Source organism: Podarcis cretensis (assembly GCF_951804945.1).
Source record: "Podarcis cretensis genome assembly, chromosome: 14".
NCBI lineage: Eukaryota > Metazoa > Chordata > Lepidosauria > Squamata > Lacertidae > Podarcis > Podarcis cretensis.
Window position 1 is genome coordinate 51305951 of NC_137183.1, and position 15113 is coordinate 51321063.

Sequence of the window (15113 nt, forward strand, 5' to 3'; positions counted from 1 at the left end):
AACTCTCCAAGTCAGTGCCCTACCAGCGCTCAGGTCTCCTCCGCTGCGTCCAACCTCCCCATGCAGCAAAATGCTTTTGGGGGGCATCTTGGTGCTGAACGCCGTCTGGATGTTTTCCACAAAGGTCTTGCAGTGGGGGCTGTCTACCCAGATACGCTCTCCCAGAGAATCCTCAATGTAAACCTGTAAAGGAGATGAACAGAAACTCTTCTCTGCACCTGCACCGAAAAGAGCTGGTCCCCTTTTTGTAACCCAGGGCTCAACTGTCAAGAGAACCAACACACAGGCATCAAAGCAGTTAAGCGGGGTGGGTGGGTGGGTGTGCCCCAAACAGACAAGGTCAGTACTTTCCAGCCACTCTTATATCAGATGCTGGTGTTACGGGTATTCAAACTTTTGGGATGGCACAGATCTGTGTGGCAGAAATGAACGGTAGCTGATAATTGCAGCTCCGGCAACTCTGGGCTCCCTCTAATTTTAGCCAAAATAATAAACCCTCCATAGCTTAATAAAAACATTAGTTAATGGGGTAGGATATTTCAATTACCGTATTTTTCGCCCTATAGGACGCACTTTTTCCCCTCCAAAAATGAAGGGGAAATGTGTGTGCGTCCTATGGGGCGAATGCAGGCTTTCGCTGAAGCCTGGAGAGCGAGAGGCGTCGGTGCGCACCGATCCCTCTCACTCTCCAGGCTTCAGGAAGCTATCCGCAAGCCTTGCATGCCGGCAGCCCTTTGGAGGACGTCCCGTGCTTCGCACAGGTGTCCGCAGCCTGCCGCCCAGCGGGCGGGGCGCCCTGAAGCAGAGCACCCCGCGCGCCAGACAGACATCCGCAGCGTGGGGAGCCCTGCAGGAGTTCCCCGCAGGGCTCCCCACGCTGCGGATAGCAGCCTACCACCCGGCGGGTGAGGCGCCCTGAAGCAGAGCGCCCCACGCGCCGGACAGACATCCGCAGTGTGGGGAGCCCTGCAGGACTTCCCCGCAGGGCTCCCCACGCTGCGGATTGTTGAATGGTTTCTTTAAATGTAAAGGTTCATCATTGTTCCACCTAATGTGTATGTCTTTAAGGGGCCAGAGCAAGGGCCAGAGCAAGATAACGAGACCCAGCTTTACAGCTGTGAAACACAGCAGGTGCTGCCGAGTTGCATTGATTAAGGTGTGTCAGCATTTGCATGTAGTATATAAGGAGCAGCACCTAGCTCTCCCATTACCCTGGGGGTTGGGTTGGTGGTTGGGTCTGGTTTGTTGTTAATGTATTTAGTGTATAAGGAGTTTTTGTTTTTTGTAATTAAAACCTTGTTTAAGTTATTTTTGAGTCCCTTTCTTTTTAATGCATGATCTCCCCAGCAAGCTCTCTGCAGCGCTACCATACTGCAAATAGCCAACACGGATAGCAGCCTGCCACCCGGCGCGCATGGCGCCCTGAAGCAGAGCGCCCCGCGCGCCAGACAGACATCGGCCAGCCCCACAAGCTCGGGGGACAGCGGGGAGGCGCAGCGCCACCATCCCACTGTTCCCCGACCTGGTTTTTGGGGGGAAATAAAGGGAATTTTTTTTCCCTTTATTCCCCCCCCCCCAAAAAAAAGTAGGTGCGTCCTATGGGACGAAGAATACGGTAATGTTGTATTTGCTTCTCTTTCTACCATTCCACCAGGCTGCAGCAGAGGGAGTGACAACACCACTCCAATTGGCCCCTGAATTGTTTTGATTCAAGCTGGCCACTTTAAGAACTGCTGCTGAGTTTGCTTGATTTCGTCTTCCCTCCCCATTGCTTTTTCCTTTTGTGACATGTCCATCAGGGCCTGCCTTGTTTCCTTTTGACTGTGTATATCTAAAAAACACAAAGCTGCTCTGGGAGCCTTTTCATCTGAAGAGCAGGGATAAAAACACTTTAAAAGAGATAATTATTTTTGAGTGACAGGTGTTGAAGATGCTCCTGTCCTTGCACACAGCCTTAACACTTCCGCCTGCCTCCAGTAAGCCTCCCACACGAGCACTGCCCCAAGTTGGTGTACCTTGACAAAGATCTCAGGCCAGTTCTCGTCTTCCTCATATGCCGCCATGAGGAGGTTGCAGGCCAAGACAGACACCAGGCTGTTCCCTTTGGCTTTGAAGTTGATAGAGGCGTCTCGGCGGAGGAGACTGCACAGTGCCTGCCAAAGGAAATTCCCCCAGTGAGAACAAGCAGAGATCCTGAAAGTTTCCTACCTGCTAAGAAAGCCTTCCATGTAAATGGTGCAGTCAAATGTTAAGCAGGTTTGTATAATAGCTTAGGGTTGATTCTATCAGTTAAGGGTCTTCTACTCTCTTTCTTAGGGACGCGGGTGGCGCTGTGGTCTAAACCACAGAGCCTAGGGGTTGCTGGTCAGAAGGTCAGCGGTATGAATCCCTGCGACGGGGTGAGCTCCCGTTGCTCGGTCCCTGCTCCTAGCAGTTCGAAAGCACATCAAAGTGCAAGTACAGTGATACCTCGGGTTAAGTACTTAATTTGTTCTGGAGATCCATTCTTAACCTGAAACTATTCCTAACCTGAAGCACCACTTCAGCTAATGGGGCCTCCTGCTGCTGCTGCCGTGCCGCCGGAGGATGATATCTGTTCTCATCCTGAAGCAAAGTTCTTAACCCGAGGTAATATTTCTGGGTTAGCGGAGTCTGTAACCTGAAGCGTATGTAACCTAAAGCGTATGTAACCCGAGGTACCACTGTAGATAAATAGGTACCGCTCCGGCGGGAAGCTAAACAGCATTTCCATGCACTGCTCTGGTTTGCCAGAAGCGGCTTAGTCATGCTGGCCACATGACCCAGAAGCTGTACACTGGCTCCCTCGGCCAGTAAAGCGAGATGAGCGCTGCAACGCCAGAGTCACTGGGCCTAATGTCAGGGGTCCCTTTACCGTTACTCTCTTTTTTAACCAATTGTCCCTGAGTGAGTTGTGAATAGCTAATGGAAAGGGGGCAACATCGTCATTTCCTGTATACTGAAAAAGCATGCACCATATGGTTTAAAAATCAACATTGGTCTTTGTGTTCCTTAGTGCTACATTAGTTTCTCCAAAAGAGGTATGTTCCATTGTCTATCCCACCATGCCCCTAGAATTAAGTTAGTCAATATTTCTAATCTTGATGGACAAAGACATATCTGGCTCTCACCTCAATCACTCCTTCCGTGGCAAAGATGTTGGGCTTCATTTTTGCCAGGTACATCAGGCTCAAGTACAGAGTGGTGTCGGGCTTTGCCCGGTTCATTTTCAGCTGCTTCACGGCCCCGCACAACACCCCTTCGATGCGGTCGTCATTGCCTTCGGCTTCCGCAGCCTCAATCTCATCCAGCAAAACCGCTGGGGCCACTGCAAAGAGAGCCAGACAAGAAATGGGTTCCTCAGAGCCCTCAGCCTATTGGCAGGTGTCGTTTTTAAGCAATCCAAATAAATGTTATACCAAAACTCAAGGCAAATGGCTTCGGGGGGGGGGGGTGTTGGAAAAAAGGTAACAGTCTTGATAACCTAAAGGTAGACAACCTTTTTGGTGAGGGTGCCAAAATATTAAAGAGCAGAAGTCTTGCAGCATGGTTCATATTTGCCACCAGGGCTTGAAATCTGCATCAGAGCAACAAAGTCCATCATCTACCTTTGCATCAAAACATCTGCTAATAATAATAATAATAATAATAATAATTTTTATTTATACCCCGCCCTCCCCAGCCAAGGCCGGGCTCAGGGCGGCTAACAAGCAATAATAAAAACAAGTTGAATGAATACAACTTAAAAACAAGATTAAAATACAACAATTAAAATATTGAAACATTAAAATATTAAAATGCAGCCTCATCGCAGGAGAAAGGAAAAAGAAAAAAGAAAGAGGGGGAGGGAATCAAATTGGCTCCAAGCCAAAGGCCAGGTGGAACAACTCTGTCTTAAAGGCCCTGCGGAAAGAAATCAGATCCTGCAGGGCCCGGGTCTCATGAGGCAGAGCGTTCCACCAGGCCGGAGCCAGTGTTGAAAAGGCCCTGGCTCTGGTTGAAGCTAATCTAAGTTCCTTAGGGCCCGGGACCACTAGGGTGTTGCTATGCAAGTGATGTCTGTTGGACACAAGACGAACCTGCTGGATCAGGCCAATGACCCATCAAGTCCAACATCCTGTTCTCACCATGGCCAACCAGATGCCTTTCCTGGAAACGCTCAAGCAGGATTCGAACACAAAGCCCTCTCCCCTCCTGCTGTTTCCAGCAACTAGTATTCAGAGGCGTATACTGCCTTCTCTGGAGCAAACGGTCTTTCCCTCTCTCTTTACCTTCAATGGGGACCACAGAGGGCTCCTTGATGGAAGGAGAAATGGCCCGTTTCTCAGCCACGGCTGCCTCCGCCAAGCGTCCCAAGGCACTGAGAGGGGGCGTCGAGGAGAGTTTGGGGCGCTTGGCAAGACTGGAGGCGGCCTCCCGCTTCCGCTCGGAGGGCAACCCGGCCGAAGCCGGCTTGAGCAGCGTGACGGCTGCTTTCGATTCATTGGACTGGCCTTTCGAACCCAAGGCGATGAAATCTCCCGGAGGCGGGTGGCCTAGGAGGAAAAAAGAGAGCAGTTCACAGAAATGCAAAGTCAGGGAGAAAACAGGAAGCTGCCTTATACCGAGTCGGATCATTGGCTCAGGTAGCTGAGTATTGCCGACACTGGCTGGCCGTGGCTGTTCAGGAGTCTTAGTGGACCATAAGCCTTGCAGGGGGTTGGACTGGATGACCCTAGGCAGCAATTCTCAACCTTGGGTCCCCAGATGTTGCTGGACTACAACCCCCATCATCCCTGAACTCTGGCTTGCTAGCTAGGGGTGATGGGAGTTGTAGTCCAACAACAGGGGTGATATGATAGCCATGTTCAAATATATAAAAGGGGTGATATGATAGCCATGTTCAAATATATAAAAGGGGTGATATGATAGCCATGTTCAAATATATAAAAGGATGTCACATAGAGGAGGGAGAAAGGTTGTTTTCTGCTGCTCCAGAGAAGCGGACACGGAGCAATGGCTCCAAACTACAAGAAAGAAGATTCCACCTAAACATTAGGAAGAACTTCCTGACAGTAAGAGCTGTTCGACAGTGGAATTTGCTGCCAAGGAGTGTGGTGGAGTCTCCTTCTTTGGAGGTCTTGAAGCAGAGGCTTGACAACCATATGTCAGGAGCGCTCTGACGGTGTTTCCTGCTTGGCAGGGAGTTGGACTCGATGGCCCTTGTGGTCTCTTCCAACTCTTCTATGATTCTAACATCTGGGGACCCACAGGTTGAGAAAGGCTGCAGGGGGTCCCTTCCAATTCTACAGTTCTGGGGTTTGTAGGTCTCCAAGCAGAGGCTGGACGGCCACCTACCAGGGATCGTCTAGCTGTTACTCCTGCATTGCAAGGGGGGTCATCTATTTTTTTTTCCTGCATAATTTTTATTGTTTTTTAAGTCATAACAAACAAGAAAGTAAAACAATTTACGCCTTGTTATCACAGATTTCTTTCTATAAGACTTCCTTCAGCTTCCCCTGAAATCATCCATACACTAATTTAACAAATTCACACAAATCCTAGCTTATATTGACATTATTTTCTCTTTCCTTCTTTTTCTCTTTAGACAATATTCCAAGCTTTTCACAGAGCTTTTTTAAACCCAACTAGCGTTATCTGACCTTCACTTATATTTTCCAGATATTCCACAAATTTCCCCCAGTCCTCAATGAACCTTTGGTCTTTTAAATATCTAATTTTCCCCGTCAATCTGTCCATCTCCGCGTATTCTAGTAGTTTTGCTCTCCATTCCTCAAGCGTCGGTATGTTCTGTTGTTTCCAATTTTGGGCCAATAGGACCCTTGCGGCCGTTGTTGCATATTGAAAGAATTTACTATCATTGTTCTTTATATCACTTCCTGCTAGGCCTAGCAGAAAAGCCTCCGGCTTTTTCCCAAAGTTATATCTTAATATACTTTTCATTTCATTATATACACTTTCCCAAAAGCCTTTGACCTTTCTGCAGTCCCACCACATGTGGAAGAAGGATCCCTCTTTTTCCCTGCACTTCCAGCATTTATTACAAGTTTTATATATTTTTGCTAATTTTGCAGGTGTTGTATACCAACGGTAAAACATCTTCATGAGGTTCTCTTTTAACGTTATGCAAGCTGTAAATTTAAGATTTTTTTTTCCAGAGTTTCTCCCATTCTTCATAGTATATATTATGGCCGATGTCTGCAAGGGGGGTCATCTAAGCCAGTGTTCCCCAACCTTGGGCCTCCAGCTGTTTTTGGACTACAACTCCCATCATCCCTCACTAGCAAGACCAGTGGTCAAGGATGATGGGAATTGTAGTCCAAAAACAGCTGGAGGCCCAAGGTTGGGATACACTGGCCTGGGTGACCCCTGGGGATCCCCCTCCCAGCTCTGCAGTTCTAGGATTCTACGTCATTCCTTTTTGGGGGGGTGGAGAAGAGGGTTTTTTGTCTTTAAGGCGGAGCTGCCCTCCCCCCCCCCCGGGTCTCGCGCACGCGCTTCCCCACCCCCATTTACCCACCGGAGGGTTTGGCGACGGCGCTGGGGCGGCGCGCGGCCGCGGGCTTCGGGCGGTTCATCCCCGCGGAGCCCCCTCCCCGCTCTCCGCTTTGTCGAGGGGCCGGCAGGGAGGGAGTTAACGCGGAGAGGAAGGCGGAAGCGGAAGAGGCCGGGCGTGCCCTTCCCGACCCGGAACAAAAATAAGGCGAGGGAGGGGAGCGAACTGGCTTCCAGGCTCTGGGCTGCGCGTCTCTCTGTCGCCACCGCGCGGCCGGGAGGGGAAACTGCAGGCTTTTCTCCCCCCCCCCTTTGCCGGAGGAGACCGCAGAGCGCCACCTAGAGGTTCGGGATCGTTTCAAACTTAAGCGAGCGGAGGAAACCGTGTCGATGCGAGTCTTTTGCCCCCTAGTGGCCGGCGGCGGGGTGGCTGGCAAGGGGAACTGCGACGATGGGGCTCCCAAGCGCCAGACTTACTGATAATTGACATTTCTTTAATTTTTTAAAAAACCCCAACGATTTCCACACACACACCACCACCATTGTAATCCATGGGCCATTGGCACTAGACAGAGCTAGCAAAGGGGGCAAAAAGGTTATTCTTTTGTTCTTGTTTTTGTTATGTATTTTCAGTGGCGTAGCGTGGGTTGTCAGCACCCGGGGCAAGGCAAGTAATTTGCACCCCTAACCCATGGATTTGCGCCCCCTAACCTGTGGATTTGCGCACCCTAACCCCCAGATGTTGCGCCCGGGACAAGGCAAGTAATTTGCGCCCCCTAACCCGTGGATTTGCGCCCCCTAACCCTAACCCCCAGATGTTGCGCCCGGTGCAGCCGGCCCCCCTGCACCCCCCATGCTACGCCACTGTGTATTTTGTGTTTTCGCCTTGTATTTTTATGCCGTGATCTGCCCCAGTGGTCCAGCCCAGGATGCCTCACCGTTCTGAGCAAGGCAGCAGAACAGACACAAAGCTTATGGATGTCACGCAAAACACTTTGCGCCATTGCTATTCTGCAGGCGAGGAAGAGAGGGCTGAGATTTGTTTCTGGCCTTGATAGCTGCTGCTGGTGGTGGGAATGGGATACCAGATGTAACATGTGCTGGCTTACCCAATAGGCAATTGGGCACCAAAAAGAGTGAAATTTGACAGTTTCAGTTCATAGTTCACAGAACCATAGAAATGTAGAGTTGGAAGGACCCTGAGAATCACATGTTGTGGGGGAAAACAGAATCTTGCTTAATTTCCTTACACTCCACACTCTTCCTCCATTTTCCTGTTCTTGTCATTACAGTACTTATCCCCACTTAAATCAAGGTGGCGTCCTACTAATGCAAATTGAAATAATGTGAGGAAATCAGATCCCTGCCGTGTGTTGCACATCATATACCTACATATATGTTTCAATGCATGTATAAATTTTGTGCCGTTTAATAAAACAAAATTTTGATGCTTTGCTATTTTGTTTTGAATTGCATATGGAATGTAGGTTATGAATTGATACGGAAGGGGGGGCATGTCTTCTTTACCTTCTATAAAATTTGCTCAATTTCTCTAGGACTCCATGACACCTCCCTTGTCCTCCATAATCCCTCAAGCAAGGTGTCAAGACCCTAATCCTGTCAAATCACTCTGCCAAGCCTTTCCTCCAGGCAAAGCCAGGTGGCAGACTATGCATACATGGACCATTGTCTTCTCATCACCGGTACTCAGGAAGTGTTTATCTGCGCATATCTCCAACTCTGCATATCCCCCCTCCCTCCTCCATATGTTAATCCGTGTAACCCAACCTCTTCTTAATGTATTCATGATGTAACTGGGATGTATTTTGCACTGTATTCTGGGACATGGAGGGAAGTTTCAAAAGTTCATGTCACCCCTTTCTCGCTGTTCAATCTCGCCTTGAACCTGTTGCGCAATAAACTTGGATCTTCTGCAGCTTGCTCCTGTCTCTGGCTGAGCTCATTTTCCTCCGCAGGGACCCGCAGACTTAGTCCGACGAGCTGGGTGGCAGAGCAGCCTCGCAACCAGATTTTACCGTAACAGAATCTAATACCTGCAACTGTAACCTGAGGCCCTTCTCTGTGTGCCCTCTCAATGGGAAGTCCAGAGGGTGGCAACACAAGAACGGGCCTTTTCAGCTGTGTCTCCCTGCTTGTCGAATGCTCTCCCCAGGAGTTATAGCCATAGTTCTCCATCTCTGTCCTAGAGATGTTGGCACCCAGAGCCAGCCATGCTTCCCTGACTCAGCCAAATACAACAGAGAGTGAACGGACATTCAGCTAGTTCTGCGGCCAACGCAATAACTAGTGTTGATTGAGGATTTCTTCCTAGAAAAGCTTTTTATTTAAATTTTTATTCAGGAGCACAGTAGCCTAGGGCTTGCCGATCAGAAGGTCGGCGGTTCGAATCCCTGCGATGGGGTGAGCTCCCGTTGCTCGGTCCCTGCTCCTGCCAACCTAGCAGTTCAAAAGCACGTCAAAGTGCAAGTAGATAAATAGGTACCGCTCCGGCGGGAAGGTAAACAGTGTTTCTGTGCGCTGCTCTGGTTCGCCAGAAGTGGGTTAGTCATGCTGGCCACATGACCCGGAAGCTGTACGCTGGCTCCCTCGGCCAATAAAGCGAGATGAGCACCGCAACCTCAGAGTCATCTGTGACTGGACCTTATGGTCAGGGGTCCCTTAACCTTTGCCACCAGCTGTAATTCCTGTTGTCATTCCCAGCAACCCCCCAGCTACCAGTGTTTGCATTTAAAATGAGAATGGCAAAGCTGCATTTAACATTGCACTTCTGTATGGCCCAGGGACAGGTTTGCTCTCTCATGTGTTGCTCGAGAAGTGGCGAGCGGATCATGCATCATTTCACCGGGGTCCTGAATTTCTGCTACGACATGCTTTGCAGGTTTGTCGTTTTGGTTCTCTTTGAATATGCCCACCAAGCATTCATGAACTGAAGTGAATCGCTTTGAACTTTTTGAAGGTTTGTTTTATTGAGAGTCAATCTGGGTACAGCCAGCCACAGAGAAATGGCAGATGCAAAGCCCCAAATGAACGGGTAAAAGCTAAACAATCCGAATGCGCCACTCACTTTGTTTTTCACCATTGCTGGCCTTTCCCAAATGGCCAGAAGCAAAGCAGGCAGCTCCCTGCTCTGCTCACGAAACTGCAGGTAGGGGGAAGGAGGGATCTGTATAAAAAATAGTGCAACTGAGCATCCCCCCCCCCCCCCCGGGTACATTCTGAATCACTGCAGACACATTCAAACAGGAGGCGGGCTCATAACCAGCCCCAATTCCCTCTTGGCAAAACAAGCAGGTGTTGGGATGTGATGCTAGAGGTACAACCTCCGCAACACTGAATGAAGCGAACCTCACCTAAGGCGGCAAAACCCCAAGGGGCCAGCCTTGGGCAAGGCTGTGGGTTAGGTCAACAGTGGCATCCTATCGCTTGAGCAGCTCGTGGAGCCCGGTTCAGTTATCGCTGGAAGGCACCTTCAAGCAGAACCTGTGAGCCATCGAACGTAGCGGGGTTATGACGAAGTGAAAACCCTCCGTTGATCTTTGTGGGTTTAAAGCAATGTTGGCAAAAGAGGGCTTTGGCTTTCGATGTTGGTTTGAGAACAAGCTGTCTCGTGCTGCGTATCAGAACTCCAGCTGAGTTCTCTTGGGCTCAGGTCCTGGAGGAATTTAGTTTTTACCGGCTCCTGCACACAGACAGCAGGCCTAAACAGGCCAACCCCAAACATTTGGTTGGCCACAGTGACGATGCTGGACGGGGACCGTGGCCTGATCCAGCTGGACACTTCTTATGAACCGGAAAATGTCTGGAATTGAGGCTGAGCCTTGGGAGCACATTCATACCACACATTTACCACTGTAAATGGCCACCCCCCAAAGGATTCTGGGAGCTGTGGTTTGTTAAGGCTTCTGAGAGTTACAAGGGGACCCCTATTCCCCTCCCAGAGCTACACTTCCCAGAGTGGTTTAATGATCAATCCCTCTTCACAGGGAATGCCTGTTTGTGGAATGCTCTCTCAGAACCCTGAACAAACTACAGCTCCCAGAATCCTTTGGCATAAGCCCACCCTGCGGAATCGTATTGCTTTAAATCAGGGGTCAGCAAACTTTTTCAGCAGGGAGCTGGTCCACTGTCCCTCAGACCTTGTGGGGGGGCAGACTATATTTTTTGGGGGGAAATGAACGAATTCCTACGCCCCACAAATAACCCAGAGATGCATTTTAAATAAAAGGGCACATTCTACTCATGTAAAAACATGCTGATTCCCGGACTGTCTGCGGGCCGGATTGAGAAGGCAATTGGGCCGCATCTGGCCCCTGGACCTCAATTTGCTTACCCATGGTTTAAATGCATGGTGTGAATGTGCCCCAAGAGAGAGCCCAAGCTTTAGTGCCCTCTGCGGAAACAAAAGGGTACTGAGGTGAACATCACCTGCCCCCCTCATTGGCACGGAGGAACCTGTTCCCCTACCTTTGCCTGGTTTGGAAGTGCTGCACTTTCTGCCCTTTAGGTCCTGCTCCCAGCAAAAGACAGCAGAGACCCCGGCTTGCATATCCTATTCTCCCCAAATCAGGACCCTGGAGGGTAGGGTTATGCTGGACAAACATGTCTCTGTGGCATCTTAGGAAGAAGAGGTCCTCTCTCCCCCCCCCACAGCCTTGCTATCTAGGATCCTTTAAACCGGGAACACCAGGCACTGGGCTTGGGACGCTTGGCATGCAAAGAGTCCCTTCTCATGCAGCAGCAGAGACAATGCAATACAGGGTGCAGCAGCAGCAGCAGCACAGAGATCCTGGGCTACCTTTAGAAACACGCACAAAACTCACGCACACAGGTACACAGTTTAGGCACTCTAAGCCAGCGAAGGCGACGGAGGCGTCTCCCTTTTCCGACGGGAGCAGCAAAGCGCGGGATGGCTCGGTGGGACGCTCAGCAGCGTGCAAGAGACCCTCGCCCCATCGAAGGCCCAGCTGAGACGGGGATTGGTTTTTGTTTTTTTGGCAGAAATGCAGTAAAAGCCGAAGCAGCAGTAGGGAGTCCTTTTTCCTGAGGAGACACGAAGAAGAGAGCGCGAGGCTCGGGGCCACGGAGACCCTCCTAGGGGTGCACGGCCCCCATCTAGAGGGCCTGGACGGGCGACAGACCCGTCTGCCGGCAACAGTACATTCAGACGGCTGGGGCGGAGGGAACTCTGCCAGTCTCACATCCAGTGTACGTTGAATCCGCGGCTGAGGTTGAGCTGCAGGTCACTCACAGTGAGAACCTACGAATGAAGCAAAATTGGTCATTAGCTGGGGCCTTTATTCCCTTCATTAGGATGCGGGTGGCGCTGTGGGTTAAACCACAGAGCCTAGGACTTGCCGATCAGAAGGTTGGCGGTTTGAATACCTGCAACGGGGCGAGCTCCCGTTGCTCGGTCCCTGCTCCTGCCAACCTAGCAGTTCGAAAGCACGTCAAAGTGCAAGTAGATAAATAGGTACCACTCCGGCGGGAAGGTAAACAGAATTTCCGTGTGCTGCTCTGGTTCGCCAGAAGCGGCTTAGTCATGCTGGCAACATGACCCTGAAGCTGTATGCCGGCTCCCTCGGCCAGTAAAGAGAGATGAGCGCCGCAACCCCAGAGTCGGCTACGACTGGACCTAATGGTCAGGGGTCCCTTTACCTTTATTCCCTTCAATAGTTTGCGTTTCTAATAGTTATCCCTCCCGCCCCCATTTTTCTATTGCAATTATTTTTTTTAAAAAAAGGTGCCAGTGGTAATCTAATAAATTGTTGGCTTCAAGTTACAAGAAAGGAGGTTCTGATTAAACATCAGGAAGGACTTTCGGAGAGTAACAGCTGTTCAAAGGTGGAGCAGACTCTCTCAGGAGGTTCTGGACTCTCCTTCCTTGGAGGTTTTTAAGCAGAACTTGGATGGCCATCTGCCATGGATGCTTTAGCTGAGATTCCTGCATTGGACCTCACGGTGCCTTCCAAATCGACAATTCTGTGATTCTAAGTGAAACCTGCAGGAAAATGTTGCAGTATGGAGTGCTTCTGTTTAGGGTTACAGCCAACCATGTCCTATTCTTTCTTTCTTTCTTTCTTTCTTTCTATCTATCTATTTTACATATCATTTCCAACAATCATATAACATTTTCTTATCTTATACAATGTTTTGGATTTCCATCAACTGCATCTGAAGATTTTTCAATCTTTATCACTTAATCTACATTTATTAATTTCCCTATTGCTTTTAATTGTCCTTAACTAATAACTCTCTTCATAATCTTCTCTGCAATATTTCACATAATCCTCCTTACAGAACTTCCTGCAGTCCTACTAGCGTAATCTGTTTATTACAATTGCTTTTCAAATAGTTCAGATATTTACTCCAGTCCTCTGAGAATCTCTGGTCCCACAGATTTCGAATCCTTCCTGTCATCTTATCTAATTCTGCATAGTCCATTAATTTCCTCTGCCATTCTTCTTTCATCGGTAGTTCTTCTTGTTTCCATTTCTGTGCCAATAATATTCTTGCTGCCCATGTCCTATACAATGTCATTTCCCTCTCCTACAGACACGCACCATTCTGTGGCCAGCATGGTATAGTGGTTAGAGTGTTGGACTAAGACCTGGGAGAGCAGGGTTCAAATCCCCATTTGGCCATGTAGCCCCCCCTCAGTGACCTTGGGTCAGTCACTCATTCTCAGCCAAACCTGCCCCTCAGGGTTGTTGTGAGAGTCAAATAAGGAAGAAAACTATGTATGAGTTCTCTGGAAGGGAAGTTGGGGTATAAATGTAAAAATAACAAACAAACATGCTCAGTCTTCATGGGCCAGTTTTTCCCCCTTCTCTACTCGGGTCACCCCATCCCAAATACTCTATATTCTACTACTGCAAACTTTGGAGTTCCCCAAACCTTGCTGATACCTCCCCCCCTTGAGGGTGGATGTTCTTGTTTTGGCTGTGTAAGGATTTATCCCTGCAGAACTGAGTTTGTTCTTAGCATATTAGAACTTCAAATAAAAAGGTGGGTTGTTGTTTTTTTAAAAAAAAAAATTAGAAAAGCTAAAAACAGCACAGTGACCAAGTTAGAAAACAAAGGCAGTAGAATCATAGAGTTGTCCAATGAAAAACAAACAGTGATGGGCCTCTCTTGGGAGGGCATGCCAGATTCTAGGTGCCAACACAGACAAGACCCTGTCTCTAGCACCCACTGGCTGCACATCCAAGCTGCCTGTTGGTTACCTGGTTTGTCAGGTAGGTAAACGGCCTCTCCTTGCCATTGACAGTGACTGTCTTTGGCTCTTCTCGGACCCCGTAGACACTCAGCGCATCCACTGTGACGTACGTGGCTCCCGCGTTGGAATGCAGGACGGTGGAAGTGAATGTGTTCTGGAAGGAAAAGAGAAAAAAGCGGGAACTCCCTGGTCACAGCTGCCTCCCTGCTTCAGCAAACACTCAACTCCTCTCTTCTCTTCCCCACTGCTAATATAGGATCAATTCATTCATGCCACCCTGCTTCGGAAAGATTAGTCTGTGTGCAGATCCTCTGGGGCTGTCGCTAAAGGAAGAGAAGAAGTGATTCCCATCTGACGAGGCCACAGGAAGAGATCTGCTAGATTTGAAGCAACTTCTCAAGGTCGGTTGAAATCCGCGGAAGAGAGAGATGGGAAGCAGGGCTCGCTCTATTGGTTCTGCTGGGGCAGGCCAGCTCCTCACCCTAAGGCAGTCATTTGCAAACATTTTTCTCTGGACCACACTTTCAGAATAAAAAAACTGCTTGTGCCACATCTTTTTAGTGAGAAGAAATATATTGGAAAACACAATTAGGATTGTTTGCAGTATCACTCGTTGCTCTTGCTCTCATTTTGAAAAGATATCCATATTCTGCAAAAATAAAAATTGATACACTGAAATGTTTAAATTTTTCATTGATTGTCCTTGAATCTTCCTGCCACACATGGCACCCTTTCCTGCCACATCAGTGTGGTACGCCACAATTTGTGAGAACTACTGCCGTCAAGCATCACCTTGCCCCAGACTGGCTCAGGGGCAGAGATGAGAAGCAGGGCTCATTCCGTCTCCTTTGCCAAAAAGCCCAGCTCCATCAGGTGCCTCCTGCCCCTATTGAGCAATGGTTTTAAAACTGGTAGTCAACGTTTAATCCCTCCTCATCTTCCTTGACACTTTCCCCTTGTGTGCCAGGCTTTTTTAGATTGTAGACCTGTGGGAAGGGACTGTCTTGTTTTAATTTATTGCACGCAAGCTGCACTGGGAGCCTTCCTTTTGCCAAAGAGCAGGGTAAAATGGTTCTAAGTGAATAAATACAGTAGTACCTTGGATTACAAACACCTCGGGTTACAAACACTTCAGGTTACAGACTCCGCTAACCCGGAGGTAGTACCTTGGGTTAAGAACTTTGCCCCAGGATGAGAACAGAAATTGTGCAGCGGCGGCAGGAGGCCCCATTAGCTAAAGTGGTACCTCAGGTTAAGAATGGTTTCAGGTTAAGAATGGACCTCCATAACGAATTAAGTTTGTAACCAGAGGTACCACTGTAGGTAACTTGCTGGTCGCACCACAGCAGGGCAAAGAGGCTCT

The 15113-nt window shown here is 49.1% G+C and overlaps 2 protein-coding genes and 2 long non-coding RNA genes across 5 annotated transcripts in view; 2 read left to right on the plus strand and 2 right to left on the minus strand.

Annotated features, from left to right (window-relative positions):
* The window catches only part of INTS1 (integrator complex subunit 1), an 80149-nt gene extending 73481 nt beyond the window's left edge, over positions 1-6668 (minus strand). The window contains exons 1-5 of the mRNA XM_079953654.1: positions 6539-6668; positions 4290-4553; positions 3150-3346; positions 2016-2153; positions 24-183 (exon numbers count right to left, since the gene is read on the minus strand). Of these exons, the coding sequence (XP_079809780.1) occupies positions 24-183; positions 2016-2153; positions 3150-3346; positions 4290-4553; positions 6539-6596 (817 nt within the window). The 5' untranslated portion in view covers positions 6597-6668. The remainder of the gene's footprint in view (positions 1-23; positions 184-2015; positions 2154-3149; positions 3347-4289; positions 4554-6538) is intronic.
* Positions 5986-15113, plus strand: part of LOC307203341 — a 71893-nt gene continuing 62765 nt past the window's right edge. The window contains exon 1 of the long non-coding RNA XR_013833162.1: positions 5986-6380. This is a non-coding gene — a long non-coding RNA (uncharacterized lncRNA). The remainder of the gene's footprint in view (positions 6381-15113) is intronic.
* On the plus strand, positions 7387-15113 carry LOC307203340. The gene is made up of 3 exons (XR_013833161.1): positions 7387-7530; positions 9315-9412; positions 14007-15113. It is a non-coding gene; the product is annotated as an uncharacterized lncRNA (long non-coding RNA).
* The window catches only part of LOC307203155 (lysosomal alpha-glucosidase-like), a 41592-nt gene continuing 35959 nt past the window's right edge, over positions 9481-15113 (minus strand). For both annotated transcript variants that reach the window (XM_079953735.1, XM_079953736.1), the window contains exons 19-20: positions 13758-13904; positions 9481-11791 (exon numbers count right to left, since the gene is read on the minus strand). In XM_079953735.1, coding sequence (XP_079809861.1) covers positions 11729-11791; positions 13758-13904 — 210 coding nt within the window. In that variant the 3' untranslated portion in view covers positions 9481-11728. The remainder of the gene's footprint in view (positions 11792-13757; positions 13905-15113) is intronic.